The sequence below is a fragment of the Emydura macquarii genome, unplaced genomic scaffold, assembly GCF_026122565.2.
Source record: "Emydura macquarii macquarii isolate MOO-44397 ecotype Brisbane River unplaced genomic scaffold, CSIRO-AGI_Emac_v2 contig_318, whole genome shotgun sequence".
In the NCBI taxonomy this organism is placed as follows: domain Eukaryota; kingdom Metazoa; phylum Chordata; order Testudines; family Chelidae; genus Emydura; species Emydura macquarii.
Window position 1 is genome coordinate 2,370,066 of NW_027130455.1, and position 22,425 is coordinate 2,392,490.

Consider the following 22,425-nt stretch of genomic DNA (forward strand, 5'->3'; position numbering starts at 1 on the left):
ACAAAATTTATGTTGGAAAATTAGTTCTCTGTTCTTTTCATGGGAACGATTTCTCCTCCAGCCTAAAACATCTATAGTTGGATTGATTTTTCTAGTCTGGCACCAGCAGAAGAATTTTGTCCAAGTTCTTGGATAGCCCAAGAGAGTGCAAGGCCTGTGGAAGATTAGGAGGACATCCCAAAAACATTTGCTATGTATACAAGACATGCTTTCAAGGGATCTGTGATCATACAGATCACATGTATTAAACAGGACTGAATTTGTGTAGTGTTACATTACTTGTAAGGGGCCAAGATGAATTTTTGGATAGAAGATGCTATATAAATGTAAGATATAATGAATAAAACAAATTAAGAACACTGCATATCATAATTTGGCTGGCTGATAATGGAAATATTAACTATTTACTGATATCTGAAATCACACATTGATTTTTTATTCATGGAATAACTGTACAGCTCTCTTTGAGAATGAGACAATTATCTATACAGATTTACACTAATTCATAAAATATACAGATTAAGACTAGGTCATGTGAAATGTATTCAAAGCATGAAAATGCAGATGTTTACCAAAAGGATAAATATTTTAATCTGGTTCTCCTGTGACTATTTTATGTAAGCTACTGATGTTCAAAATGTGTAGGGTCTCAAAGGATAGAAATGTTGTTACTATTCAATACATAGGTAGTGTTTCTTTAGTGTATTTAACCAGTTAAATTTTCCAAATGAAGTCTTAAATGGTTTATACGTAATACAATTCTCTGCATGGTGAGAAACAGACTAGTTATTAAATTCCGTAAACCAGGCTCTACCCCCACCACAGCCTTTTATCATCGTAAAGATTCAGGCTTCCACTAATGGAAACCATTTGGCTAACCTAAGTTTCCTTAATCAAGATTTTCAAGCACCTAACCTTGCCTGACTAGAATGACACTTACACACATTTCTTTGAAGATTTGAATTATGTGACTAATTGGAGGCTGTGCCCATGTTCCATCTATTCTTATAGAATGTGATAACTCTACCTATATGTGTGTTAAGCACTTGGGTCCCAATGCATGTAATTAGTCCTACTAACTCCAGTGAGATGATGTTTAAATGCTTAAAGTGATTATGTGCTTGGTTGGCTAAAATTTTGAGTGGAAAATTAAAAATGTATTTTCGTGCTTAAATGTCATGTTTTATATGTACAATATTTTGAATACTTGTCCTAAATGTGTATGGCCCCCCATCGTCATACAAAATCATAGTATCTGAGCAACTCACAGTCTTTAGTGTGAAGTAAAGTTATCCTCATTTTACAGATAGGGTATGGAGGCACATAGAGGCCGAATCCACCATTTACTAATTTACTAATGTAAATGGTGGATTCTCTGTAACTTGAAGTCTTTAAATCATGATCTGAGGACTTCAGTAACTCAACCAGAGGTTATGAGTCTATTACAGCAGTGGGTGGGTGAGGTTCTGTGGCCTGCAATGTGCAAGGGGTCAGACTAGATGATCATGATTGTCCCTTCTGGCCTTAAAGTCTATGAGTGGCTTGTCCAAGGTCACACATTAAGTCTGTGGTGCAGCAAGGAACTGAACCCAAGCCTCTCAAATCCTAGGTTAGTGCCCTAACCACTGAACCTTCCTTTCATGTCCATAACCATATGCAGGTACTCTTCACTTTTATTCTCAGATCAATATAAAAAAATTACTTGCATTTAGATTTTAATGCTGGTGAAACATTATATCATCTATTGTTATGGTCAAAATCCAGAGATTAAAGACATGGCTGCTTCTCAATTTTTCACCTCCATTTCCAAAAAAAGAAATCAAAGCACCATACCTGTTCATATACTTGGACCATAGATCCTGCCAACTGATGTATTTTTGGTAAGGAACCCCAAACAGAGTGATTCTTTAGGTTTTTATGAAGCACAGGCTCTAAATATGCACTATAAATTGTTTGCAGTTGGTCTCTCTCTGGATAGCTAGACAAAAAAAAGAAGAGTCCAAGGAAATTGTGATGTATCAACATTCTTAATTTTCATACCGAAAAGGGGTGTAGATTTATATCTATAATTATTCTGAAGCTTCAATAAACAGTAGTCCAGCAGTAACTTAAATGCATTTTGGTTTTATCTGAAGATGCAACCCTCAGACACTTTCCATGTGTGTCTTTAAATTTTTATTCCAATTTATAAACCCTTCCTCACAATGTATTTAATCCACTATCAAAACAGCACTTTAAAATAAAGCTGTAAAGCTGTAACCTACTGGAAGCAAAGTAATCCTACTTGAAAACTTATTTCAGATACTTAGGCACAACAAGGTGCATTAAAGTAATTATGTATTGCTCTTTAACTAGTTTCAAACATTGAGAGGCAGCAACAATGATACTATATCTGAAGATTCTACATTATTAGGAAAGACCAGGGACTTGACTTGCCAGACAATCACATTCCATGTTTTCAGAAGTCTCACCTCAGCAGGGACAGACAGAGGCAAGCAGCCCTACAAACTGAATCTGAGATCTAAGAGTCAAGTAGCTTCTTGCAGGCACTTACTCAATTGCGCAAAGACGAACAACAGAAGTAAATCTGGATGTAAGTTTATGCCTTCCTAATCTTCCTCCAGCAGACATGGATGCCACAATTTGGATATTTTCTAATCCAACCCATTCAAGATTTTCATCATAAAATCCCTGGTACGTCAATATCTTTGATATAATAAAACAAATATTTTAGTAAAATTAAATTAAAAACTAGCAAGGTGCCTAATAAAACAATAGATTAATGATGAGTCTATGATTATTATTATTTGTTAAATGTCAACAATGTACCCATCAATAACATTTTTCTCAATAGTATCTAATATTATTATTTTTAAGCAACTATGCAGCACTATAAACAAAAATGTGTATGGCACGTTATAAAATATAAAATCAGAAATGAGGCCAGATTCTCCTCTATGACCCAGCAGCACAAAGGAGCTGGAATCCAGTTGCAACTGGACAACTGACAATTCCTCCTGAAAGGGAGTAGCACTCAGCTAAAGAAAAGCCAAAAGAGCTGGCTCCTTCTCTAACCTCCCTCACCTCACCCAGGGTAAAGGGCATGTCAGACATAGAAGAGGGCATAATGGAGCTTCACTCTGCCAATTCTCAGCTCCTAAATGGTCCCTTAGAAACCACAGCAGCTGAAGTAACTTAGAGCAGTCCTTAGCCCACAGTCTTGGCCCCAGATAGCTTGCAATTTAAGACAAAAATTAAACCAAAGTGAAAAATATATCAATAAAATGGAGAATGTAGTAAACCCATTGTTAAAAATCAACACACAACACAAAAGAGTTGGGCATGGGGTGAAGAAGTGGGTTTTAAGAAGGAATTTGGAGGAGGAGAAGAAAGAGTGCATGATGGACAGGATGTAAAAATGAGGAACAAGTTATTTCTAAAATACTGTAAGCATTACATTTCAATTTCCAATCTATGAGGAGAGAATTATGCAATTATATAAACTTATTTGGTAACAACTACTTCAATTGTAAGCTTTTGGGGACAGGGGCTGTCTTTTGATTACATATGTGTACAGTGCCTAGCACAAAATGAGATCTTGATCTCTAGTTGGCATCTGTACATGCTACCACACTGCACTTAAACATAATGATAATAAACATGTAGGATGTTAACTATTAAGATCACCAGCACATTGCAGGTTGTTCAATTCAAAATGCTTTGCCTATATATCAGATCATTGGAAATAGGTCTCATATGTATTTATTGAATCATAATAAATTATTTCTAGTCTATAACAATAAAGATAATTATTATCAAAGTCATATACATTCACCTGTTGCAGGAAAGCCACTAGAGTGCTGGTTCCCCATTTATCAGGCTTAGGCAGGTTGATCTCCTTTAAGTATAAAACCAGCCTTTCACAGTCTTTCGGTCTGTATACTCGCCCAGTATTTGTACTAATTACCATGCAAGTCTGATTTAATTTTTGCAGAAGATGTCGAGATGTAGTTTGTGCACTGCAGTGAACTGTAGCAATCTGAGTGGATCGTAGTTGAGAAAAGGCATAACGAAGCAACATTCTAACAAAATAAAAGATATAAATATATATTTTATATAATTTTCATAACCAATTTAAAAAACTTCAAAACTGCCAGCACATCCTTAATATATTGCATATAATGTACAGTTTTGTTGAACTAAATAGTCTCGATTATAAAATCAAATTGTATCATTTCACATTTATAAAGTTCTGGAAAAGTACTTTATACAGATCTGTGCAGGAAACAGCTGGTTGGTGAGCAATGAAATATGGCCCTAAACCTACTATTTACAACACATGGGCAATGGAAATCAACAGGGCTCTGCAAAAACTCAGCGATCCATTCATCCAGTATACATTGTAAGTCAGAGCCTATGCACATGAGGATAAAAAAAGAAAAAAGAATGCTGAATATCTTTTTCTTTTAGGAATCATATTTATGACTGAATTTTCAACAGTGGAAATAGCATTAGATTATTGAGAAGAAACCAGTGGTAACTGGGAAAGACTGTTGTTCCTCTGAGACAGCTGATTACAGACAAAGATCAGCCAAGAGGGAGATAATTACTGATCCAGCTGCCCCGGAAACTGCCTGGACCACATACAGATTGGATACTACCCAAAAGGAGGGTTTAAGGATGGACTCTAATCCTGATCAAGACAATAAAAACAACAAAGGCGAGCCAAGAGATAGAGGGTTACAGAGGTAAAAATCAGGTTCCATGTGAACAGCATATGGACAGAGCACGGATGGGATACTGCAGAGTAACTCAGCCAATCCAAAAATGTGTGATTTACTGCATAGCAAATGAAATGTAAATGTGTAAATTTATATAAAGGAAGAAGTTGTCTGTGTAACTTTGGATGTGTGGTAAATCCCATACCTATCCCCTATGCTTGAGTCTCATCAACTCAGAGTAGTTTTGCTGTATGCCAAATAAAAGAACCTGAGTGACAAAATCCAGAGCCAAACTGAGTATTTTGGATCCCTGAAAACTGAATAAAGTGTTCTCCCAGAACTGGACAAGGTATTCTGGATAAGCCGAGTGGAAAAGGTCTCAAAGGGAATCCCATTGAAGTGCAAAGTAATGCACATTGGAAAACATAATCTCAACTAAACATACAAAATAACGGGGTCTAAATTAGTTGTTACCATCAAGAAAGAGATCTTTGAGTCATTGTGCAGAGTTCTCAGAAAACTTCTACTCAATGTTCAGTAACAGTCAAAAAATCTAATAGAATGTTAGGAACCATTAGAAAGGGATCAATAATAAGACAGAAAATATCATAATGCCACTATATAAATCCATGGTATGCCTACAACTTGAATATTGCATGGAGGTGTGGTTGCCTCATCTCAAAAAAGATATATTAGAATTGGAAATGGTGCAGAGAACAATAATGAAAAAGATTAGGGATATGGAACAGCTTCCATATGAGGAGAAATTAAGAAGACTGGACTGTTCATCTTAGAAAAAAGATGACTAAGGAGGGGATATGAAGCAGGTCTATAAAATCATAAATGGTGCAAAGAATGTGAATAGGGAAGTATTATTTACATATTCACATAACACAAAAACTAGGGGTCACCTTGTGAAATTAATAGGCAGCAGATTTTAAACAGACAAAAGGTGGCACTTCTTCATACAACACACAGCCATTATCACAAGATGCTGTGAAGTTCAAAAGTATAACTGGGTTAAAAAAAGAATTAGGTAAGTTTATAGAATCATAGAATCATAGAGTTGGAAGGGATCTCAAGAGGTCATCTAGTCCAACCCCCTGCTCAAAGCAGGACTAACCTCAGCTAAATAATCCCAGCGAGGGTTTTGTCAAGCCACAGCTTCAAAACCTCTAAAGATGGAGATTCTGCCACCTCCCTAGGTAACCCATCCCACTGCTTCACCACACTCCTAGAGAAAAACTTTTTCCTAATGTCCAACCTAGACCTCCCCCATTGCAACTTTAGACCGTTGCTCCTTCTTCTGTCATCTGCCACCACTGAGAACAGCCTAGCTCCATCCTTCCTGGAACCCCCTTTCAGGTAGTTAAAGGCTGCTATCAAATACCCCCTCATTCTTCTCTTCTGTAGACTAAAAAAGCCTAGTTCCCTCAGTCTCTCCTCATAAGTCTTGTGCTCCAGCCCCCTAATCATTTTTGTTGACATCTGCTGGACTCTCTCCAACTTCTCCACATCCTTTTTGTAGTGGGGGGGGCCCAAAACTGGACACAATACTCCAAATGCGGCCTCACCAATGCTGAATAGAGGGGAATAATCACTTCCCGAGATCTGCTGGCAATGCTCCTACTAAGGCAGCCCAATATGCTATTAGCCTTCTTGGCAACCAGGGCACACTGCTGACTCATATCCAGCTTCTTATCCACTGTTACCCCCAGGTCCTTTTCTGCAGAACTGCTGCCTAGCTCGTCGGTCCCTAGTCTGTAGCTGTGCATGGGATTCTTCCGTCCTAAGTGCAGGACTCTGCACTTGTCCTTACTAAACCTCATCAGATTTCTTTTGGCCTAATCCTCTAGTTTGTTTAGGTCCTTTTGTATCCTATCCCTACCTTCCAGGGTATCTACCACTTCCCCTAGCTTAGTGTCATCTGCAAACTTGCTGAGGGTGCAATCTACCCCATCCTCCAGATCATTAATAAAGATGTTGAACAAAACCGGCCCCAGGACCGACCCCTGGGGCACTCCGCTTGTGACTGGCTGCCGGCTAGACATGGAGCCATTGATCACTACTTGTTGAGCTCTATGCTCTAGCCAGTTCTCTATCCATTTTATAGTCCATTCATCCAACCCATACTTCTTTAACTTGCTGATAAGAATACTGTGAGAGTCCGTATCCAAAGCTTTGCTAAAGTCAAAGTATATCACGTCCACCGCTTTCCCCACATCCGCAGAGCTAGTCACCTCTTCATAGAAAGCAATCAGGTTGGTCAAACATGACTTTTCCTTGGTGAATCCATGTTGACTGTTCCTGATCATCTTCCTCTCTTCCAAGTGCCTTAAAATGGATTCCTTGAGGACCTGCTCCATGATTTTTCCAGTGATTGAGGTGAGACTGACCAGTCTGTAGTTCCCTGGATCCTCTTTCCTTCCTTTCTTGAAGATGGGCACTATATTTGCTTTTTTCCAGTCATCAGGACCTCTCCCAATTGCCACGAGCTTTCAAAGATAAGAGCCAATGGCTCTGAAATCACATCAGCCAACTCCCTCAGCACCCTTGGGTGCATTGCATCTGACCCCATGGACTTGTGTATGTCCAATCTTTCTAAATAGTCTTGGACCTGTTCCTTCAGCACTGAGGGATGTTCGCCTCCTTCCCATTCTGTGCTGCCCAGTGCAGTAGTCTGGGAGCTGACCTTGTCTGTGAAGTTTATGGAGGATAGGTCCACCAATGGCTATTAATCAAGATGGCCAGAGATGCAACCCTGTGCTCCGGGCATCCTTAAATCTCCAACTGCCAAAAGATGAGACTAGATGACAGGAGATGGATCACTCAACATTGCCCTGTTCTGTTCATTCCCTCTGATGCATCTGGCACTGGCAGAGACAGGACAGTGGGCATGGTGAACCATTGGTCTTACCCAGTGTGGCCATTCTTATATTCTTCTGGAATCCGAGTAGCGGTGTAAATGGCTAGCTGAAATGCAATAGCAGCAAGCACTCAGCAACAGCAATTCCAGCAGCACAAAAAAAGTGCTGCAGCAGTTGCACCCACTAGCAAATTCAAACAATGCAGCAACAGCTGCTGAGGGAGTTGATGATCCACCAGCAGAAGTTCCATAAGAAGATGATACAACAGATAGTGCTGACCTTACACTCCCCACAAGTCCCATGCAGGGCACCATTCTATTAAAGTGGGTCCACGACCAGTACCCATGAAGGTAACCAAGATGGGTCCAGACAATACCTTTAAGCATTTTTAATTACTTTTGAGAGCATAGTACAAACCTCCTGGTATAGGGGACTTTGATTTTGGCTCCATACTTGATGGGTCTGGTACAGATGACTTACCATAGACTTGGAGACCTAGACTTGGAGAAGTTTAAGAACTATAAACAAGTCAAGTCATCCATCTTGGACAATTTGGACATTGGTGAGGCAACTCACGTACATTTTTTAGATAAGAAACATATCCCAAGAGAGCTGGACCCCCGGTAGTAGCCCAGGATTTGAAGGAACACTATTAGAAGTGACTCCACCCACAAGAATGGTCCAGGGGTTGCAGAGTCAGTTGTGACCAAACAATTTGTTAGGATATTGCAAAAGGCAGAGAGTGGGTATTACAGCACTGCCCTGGGACCTTGTCAGATGCAGTGAGGTTAATGGACAGCTTTCTAAAGGCCAAAGAATTATTAGAGATGGAATTTCCCAGAGCCTCGACCCCATGCAAGACAGACTTGGGAGGGCAACTTCAAACTGGTAACACCCACTCAGAGGGGCCCACCCTTCGGGATATCCTCCAGAACAATAAGACCAGCCAATAGACCATGGGAAGCCCAGGGGGTACAAGAGGTCAGGTTCAGCTACGCCATTGCCAGTGGGACTACCAAGCCTCTCAAACAACTGAAATTGAACCTGCAGAACACGGGCCCGCCACTACTCCATGGCTGAGTTCGTCCCCAGCTAGGAAAGATATCATCAGCGCCAGCCCAGTGACTTGCTGCTCCTGTGGGCACACAGAACACATAAAAGAAAGAATGCCCTCTTAAGGAATGCAAGTATGCCCACAGCTGGACTGCAGACACCCATGCATGGAAAACAGCACTTCCCAAGGTGCTGGTGCTGGTCCAAGGGAAAAGAGTGCAAGGACTTGGACTGTGGCTATAACCAGATGGTGGTCCAAGCTTCCTTCACAGGAGATGATGACACCATCAAAAGGTTGATCTGATCTACAGTGTATACATGGAAATGTGAAAACCTACCCCAGCTAACATTTACAGTTCACTGTGGGGACACAGTCCAAGGTGACAGCTGAACCGCTGGTTGAGAAATTGGACTATTGCATAATTGGAGGCCGGAACTGGCCATATTTTTGGCAAGTGGCTAATGAACAGGCCCACCCAGCAAACATGGATCCGGATCTATCATTGCAGAATGAGCCCTAAAGCCTAGTAAACCTTGGGGAATTGGAAGACACTGAGGAGGGAACATCATGAGCAAAACAATCATCAGCCTCTGAAGGGTAAGAAGAGGTTATCGGTTTAGATGTGGAAGCGCTCCTATAGGGCGGGAATTTTGTGAAGGCACGGAAAACTGATCTTACACTAAATAATGCATATGACAAGCTGGCCTCTATAAATGGGGAAGTAATGGTGCCTTAGCAGGTCAAGCAATATCCACACTTTGTACTTGAGAAAGAGCACCTGTACCGAGCTGAAAGAGATCCACAAACAGGAGTAATAAAGTTTTGTTAGTCCCAAGGAGCAAAAGAGAGAGCGGGAAAAAGGAACTCTTATTTTGAGTGTGGGAGGGAGGGAGTGACACACATACACACTCTTGTACACCCTGAGCAGAGGAAGCACTCTGTTAGGGCCAGAGAAGGAAGTAACTCAAACAATGGTCTGGCAGGGACTAAAAGGGTCCCTGCCCACCACAATTATGTATAATTTATTATTTGAACTGCATTAGCACCATAGCCTCCACGTAGGATCAGGCTCCCATTGTGACAGGTGCTGGACAAATACACACACACAGACTGAGGCCCATGTTACTAATTTTCTAGTGACAGATTTGCCAAAGAACATTTCCAATGATTCTATTACTATTTCATCTAAAGAAACAACTTTCTCTATCAATGGAGCAGAAATGCTTTGATGTACAAAAATTTTCCAAAATTTTGTCAGAAACTCAGAAACGTTAAATTAAAATAGCTAAAACAAAAAACAAAAGCAAAAAATGAAAAAAAAAAACTTACCCTTTTCCACATCCTTCAGGCCCAACAAGAAGAAATGGCTGCTTATTGTCAAAGTCTAGCCATGGTCTGAAGTAATCTAAACCTCTCTGCATGTCAGGGGTTTGAATGACAGGAAGTGTGTGGAGATTACTGAAGTCATCAGCAGTCAAATTTACAGGTTTTTGCAGCTGATATGACATTAAACGTCCAGAGTTAGGGTCATAATACGTGTCCAGTGGCTTCCTGGGATCTGGTGGAGATTCTCGTGCCCAATTAAAAATCTTTACAAAAATTTTAAAAGAATAACAATTAAGCCATCAAAAATTTGCATTCCTAAAAACAATGCATAACTATAAGTACAAGTACATCCAAAAACTATGTTAAAAGAATGTTAAATTTGTAAAGCCAAGCACTCAAAAATTAGGAAACGCAAGAATTAAGGTTGCCGATGCAACCTAGATTCAATCCCGTTGTGTGTATACAATGGGTAGTGAGTGACTAAATGGGTAGTTATCCAATATTTACTTTTCATTCAATGCATGGGCCCAGACCTTATGGGATAAATTTCCTCATTCATTTCCTTGAAACACTGAGGGCCTCATTTTACAAACTACTTAGTACTTTATATTTTCAAAGCACAGCTCTCATTGACTTCAGTTGCAGTCATGAGCACTCAGCATGCCTACAAATGTGGCCACAGGCTTCTCACACAGAGTACAGAGAAAATGAGGCAAACACAATTAGTGATCAACTTTGAACAAAAGTTAAAAGTTAGGAAATTCCAGAATTAAGGCTGCCTAGAGTTAATCGTTTTTTCTTTTTAAATAAGTTTTTCTTTTTCCTATTTTGTGGTCTGGTAGGAACAACTACTGCTCACAGTCATCATTTCATTTCTAAAACTTTTAAGATATGAATGAGAGTATATCTCTGTGTAAGAGGATTTACTTAGAATTTATACAGTCTTAGATCACTTCATGTCCCCTGGGCTATAAAAGTGTGGCTGCACAAACTATGCTGTCCTAAAAGGGAAATTATGGTTTATTAAGGGAAAGTCCTGCTCAACATCACACTGGGCTGCAGCATGCCTAGTACGTACAGAATCTTCAGAGAATATATCTCCCATATTCCAACAAGTCTCTACTGAATACGTGAGAACCGAGGCAAATAGCTCGGCCATATATGGGCAAATTTTCATGGGGATGACAAAAGACACACTCCTAACAAGTTTTAAGTCATGAAAGTAGTAGAGCTGAGCAGTATTAGACCTGAACAAAACAATTTTAAGAATGTTTTTAACATGGAAAAGGACATCTAATCTCATCCTCAGAAATGACTAAATTGTTTTTGCTGAAACTTTCCCAAAAGAAATTAGCCTGAGGCATACACCCGGTACTGAAAATTACAGCATGAACAGGTGAAGTTTGGCAAATTTAAAAGCAACTGAAAACACTTAAACACATGATAAACTTTACTACTAATATGAATAGTCTAATTAACATCAATGGGACAATTCACGTGAATTAAGTTACTCGTGCATCAGTGGCTAAATTCCAGAACCTGTGCTCCTTACTCATCCTCCTTTACCTCTCAGTGGCATTCAATACCCTTGATCGCTCCTTACTTCTTGAAATCCTGTAACTCTTTGGTTTTGCAATCTCATCCTCTCACAGTTCTCTTCCTATCTCAGTGATGGCACCTTCAAAGTCTCACTGGATGGATTCTCCTCCTCTTCCCTTCTGCCCCTTTCTATGGGCTTCCAACAGGGCTCCATCCTTTATCCCCTTCTCTCTCTGCACCTTATCTATAAGTGATCTTAATAATTCTCATGGATTTGACTACCATCTGTCTACCAATTACACACAAATCTGCCTTTCTATAGCTGATCTAATTTGAGATTGGATGGAAGGAGGTAGATTATAAACTCATTGAGGCAGGGATTAACTCTTATTGAACTTTTATACTCTTAAACCATAGCAAAATCAAAATTCCATTTTATTCATCTAGTAGTTTGAGATAAGATAGAAAGATTATTACCTCTTTTGTAAATTCTAGTCGTGATTTCATGTTGAGATTTCCACCAAGACCCCGCATTAGGCTAATGACAAATTGTTCACGATCAGTGCACCCACGTAGATGAGACAACCCATTCATCACCGTGCCAACCAGACTTGTTTCTACCACGTAGTCATTCTGTAAATTGGAATTTATAATAATTTATAACAACATAACTATAAACAAATTTCTAGAAGTAGAATAAATAAGTTATGGTGTAGGTAAATATGTCAGACTTATTGCTATTAGGAGCCACTTTTATACTTTTAAAATTGGTGGAAAATTTGATCCATTCAATTCTAGAACAGGTGACCCATTTACAATCATGTGTTTTTTAAATATTTACCTCTCTTACACCAAACCTAGTTACTGTTTATCAGTTCTGATGCACAGGCATCACTTCTGTTATAGATGTTATTAGACAACTGACTTAAAGAAATGAGCACAATGGGACACTAGAGATATGTGGCCAGAAGGGACCCACCATGTATGGCTCTCACGCTCCCCCATAGAAAGGATGGGGAATTAACCACTTCTGCAACAGTGTCCCCTTCTTCCTGGGCCCTGCACAAGGTGCTCTATAAGTGTAGAAATCTGCATGGAGAAAAGAGCCAACTATTGGAAATCCCCATCAGGCTATGTAGATTCTCCAAAGAAAGTTAATACAGTTCCCAGACATAATAGCTTGCTGCCCTTGCCTCTCTGCTCTGGGGTTCCCTCTTAAAGGAAGTTCCATGGAACAGAGGCCAGCTGCACAAGGCCTACGTGGCTCCACTGTGAGGGGTGTGAAACCAGGGAGAGGTACTGGAGCCAGAGGAAGCACAAAGCAAGCACAGAGACACAAGCTGTCTATATTCATCATCATAGCCTTCGATCTGGGATCCATGTCAGGACAGACCCTACAGCCATGTTCATGCATGTGTGTACACAGCCTGCCCACCTCTCTTTCCTCCAGATAGCACAAGTGAAGGGAAATCTCTGCAAAGAACAGATTGCAGAGGTTCCCACCTCATTAGAATTATTAATGACTTACAATGTTGTTACATTTTCCCCAAGCCTAGCAAAGCACATGCTTCCTGTTAAGGATTTTGGCCAGAATTTTCAAATTTTACAGGCCTAAATTTAGATACCTAAATCCATGATTAGTCAATAGGAGCTCTGGGAAGTTGGCATCTTTGAATCAGACCACTTATTTAGATGCCTAAATAATAATTTATTGTAGGTGCCTAACTTTAGAGACCACATTTAGAAATTCTGGCTGATGTCTATACCAAGTTTATAAGTTTGAATAAAAGCTGCAAAGTTATTAAGACTTTCTGAGTTACTCACCTGTTTTAGAACCCAATTTAAAGCCTTTTCAAAATAGTCCCCAATCCAATTTTCAAGATTATGTCTGCATTCTTCAGGCTGGTTTCTTAGCCAAGATTTTAGCAATGAATTAAGATCTGTGTCTTCATCACTAGAACAAGACATACTCCAGATTAAAACAAATATCATATATCCATGCAAATGGATGTGTATTAGAAAGTGAGAGCTTGAGACATGAGGCCTAGTAAAACAGCCCGGAGATGAGACCTGAAGATTGAGCTAAAACAGCAGTTAAGCCCTGCTGTTATAAAACAAAGTTAGCAAGCTGTAGACCTGCATGCAAGTTCACAGAAACTGGCAAGAACTGGCACATTCTTAAAAAAGTGCTAGGCACAGAACATTCAGCAAGCACATTCCAGAAAGCTGGTATCAGAACATCCCAATACCAGGAATGGTACAAGCTCACTCCTTAAAGATAGCGAGGACACACTGACCCCTCTTTTAGATCAAGATGACAATATGATGGATAGAAATGTTCTAATAAAATGATAGATATGTTTTGATCAGACTATCCTGTGCAATGTAATGGGTGATATCTCACAACGTCAGAGGGTGGAAACTACTAAGGATGTAAGTGGCTAAACACTTAAATGGTAAGCAGTGGTCTTGCTGTTTAATAATTAGTTTAAACATTGCCCTCGGGGGAGCCTCACTGCTGAGCGAGAGCTGCCCAGCTGCGGCTCTGCAACCGCGTGCCCAGGCCCTCGTAGACAGGCCGCCTCCATATCCTCCTCCCTCCAGCAGTCTCAGGCAGAGCTAGACTGCTGACACTGCTGAGAGGGCTGTGTGGCTGCTTCCCCAGGCTCTGCAGGCACCCAGCCGGCAACAACTGTTAGCTCTACACCCAGGCCCTCATGGACAGGCCACCTCAGCCTCCTTTCCCCTCTATCAGCTTCTGCCAGAGCTAGACCGCTGATGCTGCCAGCACCCAGCCGGCAGAGCTGGTCACTTCGCAGAAGTTCAGTGGGTATGAGCCAACAGGAGAAGAAGCTTGTCACCGCCCGATGCCACCCCACCATCTCCCACCTATTTCTACAAGTAAGTTAATGTTTAACAGTTTAAACATTCTATTTTTAGAAGCTTAAAAGGATAATTAATTAAACAAAATTTTACATCCCTAGCAACTACACGTCAGAAAGGCAATACACAACTTGTTTGCCTCAGTGTATAAAAGAAGGTCTCAGAAGAAGCATCTTTGTCTGGCCGAGTGAGGAAGTCCCACTGCTTACTGAGCCAGTCCCTTGTCATGAGCATACATATATTAAGTGTACTTGTAGCACAGATAGGGCGCTTTTTACCGTGCTTCGTCGGCAATAAACCTGGCCTGGTGCCTTCGTGACTGAAATGGATCTCTAGTCTTACTGGGTAATCCAATCGCAATTTGCTATATTGGCTATCTGCGCAGAGCTAAGACAGCATACACACTTGGGGAACACACACCACAGTCAACAACTGACAACAGGATGAGGTATGAGTTAAAGGCTCAAGCAGGATGACTGTGTCAAGAGATATGGGTTGTGTTCTCAGCTCTCCCTATGATCCACTGTCTAACTTTAGGCAAGTCATTTAACCTTTCTAGATTTAATTTTGCCTTTAAATAAAAAAAAGGGTAAGAAAATTTACGCTCTTCAATAAAGGGCTTTAAGATAAGAGAAAAAAGATGCAAACTAAAAATAGAGTATCTTTTTAGACTTTTTAAAAGTTCCCGCTTCTGTCTTACATACAACACGCCTGTTAATACACCAGTGAATAACATAAGATTTTTTTGCAGCTGCATCACATTGTTGACTCACATTCAATTTGTGATCCATTCCACTATACCCATTAGCTCCTTTTCAGCAGTACTAGCCAGTTATCCCCATTTTGTAGTTGTGCCTTTGATTCTTCTTTCTTGAATGTAGTCCTTTACACTTATCTTTATTTAATTTCATCTTTTTTATTTCAGACCAATTCTAATTTGCAAAGGTCTACACCAATTCTAATCCTAATTCAATTTAATTCAATTCTAATTTGCAAAGGTCTACCTTTTCACCAGTTTTATAATAATAAAATAAAATAAAATACCATTCATAAAAATTAACTTAAAAAAGATAATACTAGACTGGTCAGCCTCACCTTGATACCTGGAAAGACACTAGAACAAATTATTAAACAATCAATTTGTAAGCACCAGGAGGATTACAGGGGTACAAGGAATACCCAGTATGGATTTGTCAAGAACAAATCATGCCAAACCAACCTAATTTCCTTCTTTGACTGGGTTATTGGTCTGGTGGATAAGGGGAGAAGCAGTAGACATGATATATCTTGATTTTTAGTAAGGATTTTGATATAATCCCACATGACATTCTCGTAAGTAAAGTAGGGAAATCTGATCTAGATGAAATTACTATAATGTCGGTGCACAACTGATTGAAAGATGGTATCAAAGAGTAGTTATCAATGGCTCACTGTTAAAACTGGGAGGGTGCATCTAGTGGGGTCCTGCAGGGGTCAGTCCCAGGTCCAGTACTATTCAATATTTTCATTAATGACTTGGACAATGGAGTGGAAATTATAAAATTATAAAATTATAAAATTTGCAAATGACACCAGGCTGGGAGGACTTGCAAGCACTCTGGAGGACAGGATTAGAATTCAAAATGACCTTTGCAAATTAGAATTGGTCTGAAATCAAAAAGATGAAATTAAATAAAGATAAGTGTAAAGGACTACATTCAAGAAAGAAGAATCAAAGGCACAACTACAAAATGGGGAATAACTGGCTAGTACTGCTGAAAAGGAGCTAATGGGTATAGTAGAACGGATCACAAATTGAATACGAGTCAACAATGTGATGCAGCTGCAAAAAAATCGAATGTTATTCAGTGGTGTATTAACAGGCGTGTTGTATGTAAGACAGAAGCAGTAACTGTTGTGCTCTACTCAGCACTGGTGAGACCTCAGCTGGAGTATTATGTTCAATTCTAGGTGCCACACTTTAGGAAAGATGTGAAGAAACTGGAAAGAGTCCAGAAGAGAGCAACAAAAATTATAAAAAGGTTTAAAAACCTGACCTATGAAGAAAGATTAAAAAACTTGGTACATTTAGTCTTGAAAAAAAAAAGACTGAAGGGAGACCTGGTAGTCTTCAGTTATGTTATGGAATGTTATAAAGAGGATGGGGATCAATTGTTTTCCATGTACACTGAAGGTAGGAAAAGAAGTAATGGGCTTAATCTGAAACAAGGAATATTTACGTTAGCAATTAGGAAAAACTTTTAACTATAAGGGTTATTAAACTCTGCAACAGGCTTCCAAGGAAGGTTGTTGAATCCCCATCATTGGAGGTTTTTAAGTACAGCTTAGACAAACTCCTGTCAGGGATAGTCCAGGTATATTTGGTCCTGACTCAGTGCAGGGGGCTGGGCCCAATGACCTCTTGAGGTCCCTTCCAGCCTTACATTTCTATGATAATATCAATAAACTAATGAATAGGCATAAAAAGGTGCAAAGCTAGAAGAAAAACAAGATAAATTAAAAGATGTTTACATGTGTTGCTGAAACGCTATAAAGGGACTATATTGCTGGTTAAGAAGGAATAATTTTTAAAAGTCATACACTAGCCTATCACAGCCAAACACAGTTCACACAAAAGGGTTTTAGAAAGTTAATAAATATTTATGGTGATAAATAAGTTATGTACATTTCAAATGCCCTCGTGCCTCACCTGAGGAAGATCATTCCCATTCGTGATATTGTGGCAGGAGAGGCACAACTCAAATCATGTGTTTCAAATATAAAGTTTACATTTGGGCCAAACTGAATTCTTTCTCCACTGGGCATAGTAAGTAATCGATTGTCATCCAGTACAGAATTCAAAGACTCAATCCACTCAGGGTCGATGTCACCATCACAGATTATCCATGAGTTAACATCTATTTACAAATAAAAATATAAAACAACAAATTCAATGGAAATACTTGAAGAATACAAATACTTGCTAAATTTCTAACCATTTTTCATTCTCTATGACAATTATAATTTATTAGATTTATATACCTTATGTATAAACTCTTTAAATACTCACATTCTTTACCTTCTGGTGCATATTTGTATACCATTTATTTTCATATTACATTAACTTTGAAATTACAAAGGGATGTTCTTGACAATGGTATTGCCATAAGCCTTTTTGACCTTACACTGGCCACTTTCAACAATTTTAAGTTAGCATATTATCAAAATGTGAACAAAAATACAAAAGTTTATTTCAGTAAATTGAGCATGACACAGACTTCTAGATAGACATACCTTGCGGTTCCCGTACCACTTGTCGAGCACTGTTTGTAAGCACACCATCAGACCACTCCCTGGTATCCACGTCAATGTGACCCAGTAACTGATGTCGAGGCATAGCTTTGGGATTCATGGTATAATGTTTCACTGCTTTGCCAGTTTTACCAAGTGCTATCCTTAACATCTGCCAAAGTGTTGATTTGCCTGCACCACTCGGACCTACAATAACCACACCCATTCTCTGACGTAGCTGTTCATACAATTCCAAAGCCTTCTTGATCTATATGAAAAAGAAGCAGTAGTTACATGAAGGTAACAGAACTAATCAAACTTGTTCACTAACCTCTATTTCACACATTCCTGTTTGGTTTTGTATGCTGTCATTCTCTTCCCTTAATTTAAATTTATTTTAGGAACTTGCACTTGCAGAAGCAAAGGTGCAAAAAAAAAATCTGTATTCAAGCAAATCAAGAGCTCACATTATAAACATTAAAGGTTGATGGTAACTAAATCAAAATGAATAGATTAGCAACACAAGCCTCACTCAGACTCTTAATTCAGAATATCTAAATTTGATCTAGGCCTGTATTTCATATTTACCTGGGTATTTATAATTTCCAAATTGGCTTCCTCAAAGACTTGTTGTAAAGCAGTGGTTAATTCAGCATATTCTACATCCTTAAAATCAATGCCAGGGAAGACATCTTTAACCAATGCATCAAACCGTGCACAATCTGCAAATGTAAGCTTTGACATGGTATTGAGGCGCAAAGCTTGGACCACAATATGGCTTTCATTAACTGCAAAAGAAAATTCAGTTTACATTTATTTCCACAGCTCAGATATCACCATCTGAAGTCATAGTGGCAACATGCCAGGCTGCTTTTTGGCATCCCAAAGGATTATAACTTTAGGTAGGAAATTAGCAGTAGTAGTAACAGAACATTTTAGTCTTAGGTTATAAAAGACAGATTCAAAGTGCACCCATCTCAGCTTCTGTATATAATTGGGTTCTTGAAAATGATAATGCATGCCAGATTGAGTATATACTGTGGGAATTTCTATTTGACCTAATGTGTGGGGGGCTCTCTATCCTGACTGGATAGTAGTCAGCAAAGGAGGAACTTTGAAGGAGATGCAGCCTTAAATATGCTGTTTGTGTGTTTTCAGCTGACAGATGAATTCCTGAAGTTGATTATGTTGAGTTGCATGTTAGCTGTTTGCTTTTTATATCTAATGGGAAAACAAGAGCGGTCTCTGATAATCCCAGGAGCAGTCAGAGCAGATCTGACATTTCTTAAAGCAACAAAAAAGTAACATTGATGTCCCAAACATTTAAACTCCTCACCCATCCTAAACCTCTACCCCAACACTCACACATATACAGACTGAAAAATGACCGCCCATTCAAACACACTTTTTTTAAATACACAACATTCCCATCCAATAAAATACCACTAATGAATGATGGGCATTGTCTATCTATACCTTCCAACTTGTATCTGTTTGCTCTGGAATAGCAACTTTTTGCACTGGAGTATGTTAGCAGTATTTAGTCAGAATCAGAAATAATAGCCAAGATTAATCGAGACCTCATTTGCAAGAGCTCTCTTCAACTTGCCAACTCTGCAAATTATGGGCACTGAGTTTCTATGAATAATTTCATTATTTATTTTAATTTGAGAAGGCTTTGATTAGGAAGGGCTTTCATAGAGGCTTTTCTTTCTTTTGAATAGTCTGGCTTTCTACAATTCCAGGGCATATAACTTTTTGGTACTTGAATGAACAAGATGGAGTAGATATTTATTTCAATATAATGTCTTGATTGGTCATATGTGAACAAATCCATGGCATAGTCAATCTTACTTTTTTCCTTCATTCCATTTTTCTTCAGGTGACGAAGGAGATTACCACATCCTCTCAGAGCAGTCTTCAGTGCTCTTAAGCCCCAGTCATAGTGTTGCTGGGGTGTCAAAAGCTCCCTGTGTTTTAAAAATATTAATATTGTAATAGGTTGTAACAGTTGCAACTCTAGTATTTATTGTAGTTGATCACTGAGGAATTCACATTTTTCTGAAAATCAGAGCCATTAGAAAATAATATACTGTCCACATACAGAAACATTTTTCTTGAATTTCAGAGATAGATATACATGAAGTTACATGTTTTCAAACTTCCAGAGAGGCAGTTTCTTCAAAAGTCATATAATAAATAAATAAATAATAATAATAATAAATAGGACCTTGTTCCATCCCTTGGTTTTTTAAATATGCACACAAATGAAAAAGTGCCATAGCAGTTATTTGGATGTCAGTTACTCCCCCAAAAAATCATAGGTGTATGCTTTTAATGGAGGCACTGCAAACTCAGGCAAATAACCTGTGCTCCCATTCAGACAAACAAATGGGAAGTAGGAAAAGAAAAAAGGCAAGCAAAGTGTGTGTGGCAGAAAGAAATTACTAAAAGTACCATATATGAACTTTTAAAAATATTAATTTTAATATTTTAATTACCAATTTAAGAGAAAATTACATGTATATACAAGATGCCAACAGAGAAGAAGGAAACAGCCAGGGTCTTAAGAGAGCAGTACTTTCCCATCATGGGATGGGAACTGCAATTCCTGTTTTCTTACATTTTTACTTGAATATATAGCAGTGCAACTTAATAAAATTCAACTAATTTTGGAGAATTGTGTTTGATAGCATTCTAATACAAATAAACAGCTTAAGGAGACTATAGGCATGAAACAGTAGCTCTATGCTGTTTTTGGTACATAGCTGTCTGAGGGTGATTTTTGGAGTGTCCATTTCATAAAGAAAACAGTAAACTTACAGAAAGAATGTTTAAAAGTTCTCTATATAAATCTTGTCAAGGTTTAATATGGAATGGACTGAAGCAGAAGGAAGATAAAATGACATAACCTAAGGGGAAAGTATTATAGATTACAAAAGACAAAATGTCTATATTGACAGAAATGTAATTAATGAAACAAAATGTGCTTACCTGGCTAAATTAAAAATAGCCACCAACTTTCTGCCAAGTGTTTTAGCCTCTTTAAAACCTTCTGAATACAGAATAACTTCTGCAATGAGTTCGTTGTCTGGACGTGTCATAGCAACTGGCCTAAAAAGCTGTTTGAGGTTATCAGGCAGTTTTTGTCTTCCTCCATAACCTTTTCCAGCAGGATTCATAGTGATGAAAATTCCAGAATTTTGATCCATTTCAACCTGTCATTAAAATCAATATATTGTCATAAGGGTAATATTTCATCTCTATGTATGTCAGGTATGAAATAACTCATGGAATTAGAATACTATTGTGGAATCAAAGAATTAATCATAGAATTGATTATAGAAGGCCTGGCCTGAAACTGGGTAGCCTGAACTCTGATGGAAGCCCTCAGGTTAAATCATTGACAGGATGCCCCAAACTGAGACTGAAATAAAGATGCTAAAATCCCTGATGTCTCAGGACCACAATTTAAATGCAAACTCCTTTTGTGAACTCTAGCCCTTTTGATGTCTGTAAACCGACATCTCCTGTTTTGATAAGTACCAGTACCAGCCCCCCTTTGTCTTACTGGCCCCATAGAAACTCACTCCATGCAAATTAGCATTTGAACAAGTATTGTGTCACCACCCACCTTCGGGTGTGAGCCAGGGTCCCTGAAAACTACGTTGTATACTCAAGTGACTCATTGGGCGTTCCTGTGAGGGCATCTGGTGTGCCCCACTGTGCATTGATTATCTTTCCTGTTAAGTATAAACTGTTAATCCAATTCCACTATACGATCAACATGTAAATGAACCTAAGCAACCCCTATATAAGTCTTTTGTATCTGGTAGCCAGGGGAAGTACATTTGCCCAGCATCCAGACATGCTGCTTGACTTCCCTATAGCCACCTGGGTTTTCCCTATGGCTATAGTATTCCCCATAGTTATGGTTATGTGATTGTGTGTGTGTCACAATTAAAGCTGCACCCAATCCTACTCTAAAATGTAGCAGTGTGACTTTATTTTTCCTCGACACTATAAAATACCATTGTATGCTGTTTTGGTGTAGTAGTGTCAGTTCCTGGATATTACAGACATAAGGTGGGTGAGGTAACATCTTTTACTGGACTAACTTCTGTTGAAGAGAGAGACAAGCTTTCAAGCTACACAGAGCTCTTCCTCAGATCTGTGAAAGTTACTCAGGCCTTGTCTATACTACAGTTTTGTCGACAAAAGTCACTTGAATGCTCCTCCTGCTGATATAACTCCCCTGCTATGCCAACAAAATAAAACCAGCTCAATAAGTGGCATAGAACTTTTTGCAACATAGTTAGAGTGATAAAGTGTCAGTGTCGACACTGCGCTTGGTTATGTCACCCTAACTGGCCTCCAGAAGGTGTCCCACAATGCCCATCATGATTGCTATGGTTAGCAGTTTGAACTCTGCTGCCCTGAAAGTACACAGGTATGTGCCTCTCCCCCATTTAAAGGACTGGGAATTTTTTTAATTCCTCTTCCTGTTTGCTTGGTGTGCACAGTTCACACTGCATCTTCCCAGTTGAGCATGCCAACTTTATGCACCAGATGCTCTCCTGAATAGAGCACGCTGGAGCTATTGGATCTGCTGAGTATATGGGGAGAGGAGGTTGTGCAGTCACAGCTTCATACCAGCTAGAGAAATTTCAATAACTGTGGGCTAATTGCAAGTATATGAGAAGAGGCCGAGAGGGACACTCAGCGGTGCCATGCTAAGATCAAGGAGCTGAAGCAGGCATACCAG

At 39.1% G+C, this 22,425-nt stretch overlaps 1 protein-coding gene across 4 annotated transcripts in view; it reads right to left on the minus strand.

Moving 5' to 3' along the window:
• DYNC2H1 (dynein cytoplasmic 2 heavy chain 1) overlaps positions 1-22,425 on the minus strand; it is a 410,146-nt gene that overhangs the window by 330,474 nt on the left and 57,247 nt on the right. For all 4 annotated transcript variants that reach the window (XR_010923568.1, XM_067567730.1, XM_067567720.1 and 1 more), the window contains exons 35-45: positions 20,655-20,878; positions 19,515-19,630; positions 18,249-18,448; positions 17,664-17,928; positions 17,080-17,287; positions 13,332-13,461; positions 11,985-12,140; positions 9,972-10,231; positions 3,836-4,082; positions 2,555-2,706; positions 1,834-1,978 (exon numbers count right to left, since the gene is read on the minus strand). Coding sequence is in view for 3 of the 4 variants with exons in the window: in XM_067567730.1 (XP_067423831.1) it covers positions 1,834-1,978; positions 2,555-2,706; positions 3,836-4,082; positions 9,972-10,231; positions 11,985-12,140; positions 13,332-13,461; positions 17,080-17,287; positions 17,664-17,928; positions 18,249-18,448; positions 19,515-19,630; positions 20,655-20,878 (2,103 nt within the window). In the remaining variant the exon portion in view is untranslated. The remainder of the gene's footprint in view (positions 1-1,833; positions 1,979-2,554; positions 2,707-3,835; positions 4,083-9,971; positions 10,232-11,984; positions 12,141-13,331; positions 13,462-17,079; positions 17,288-17,663; positions 17,929-18,248; positions 18,449-19,514; positions 19,631-20,654; positions 20,879-22,425) is intronic.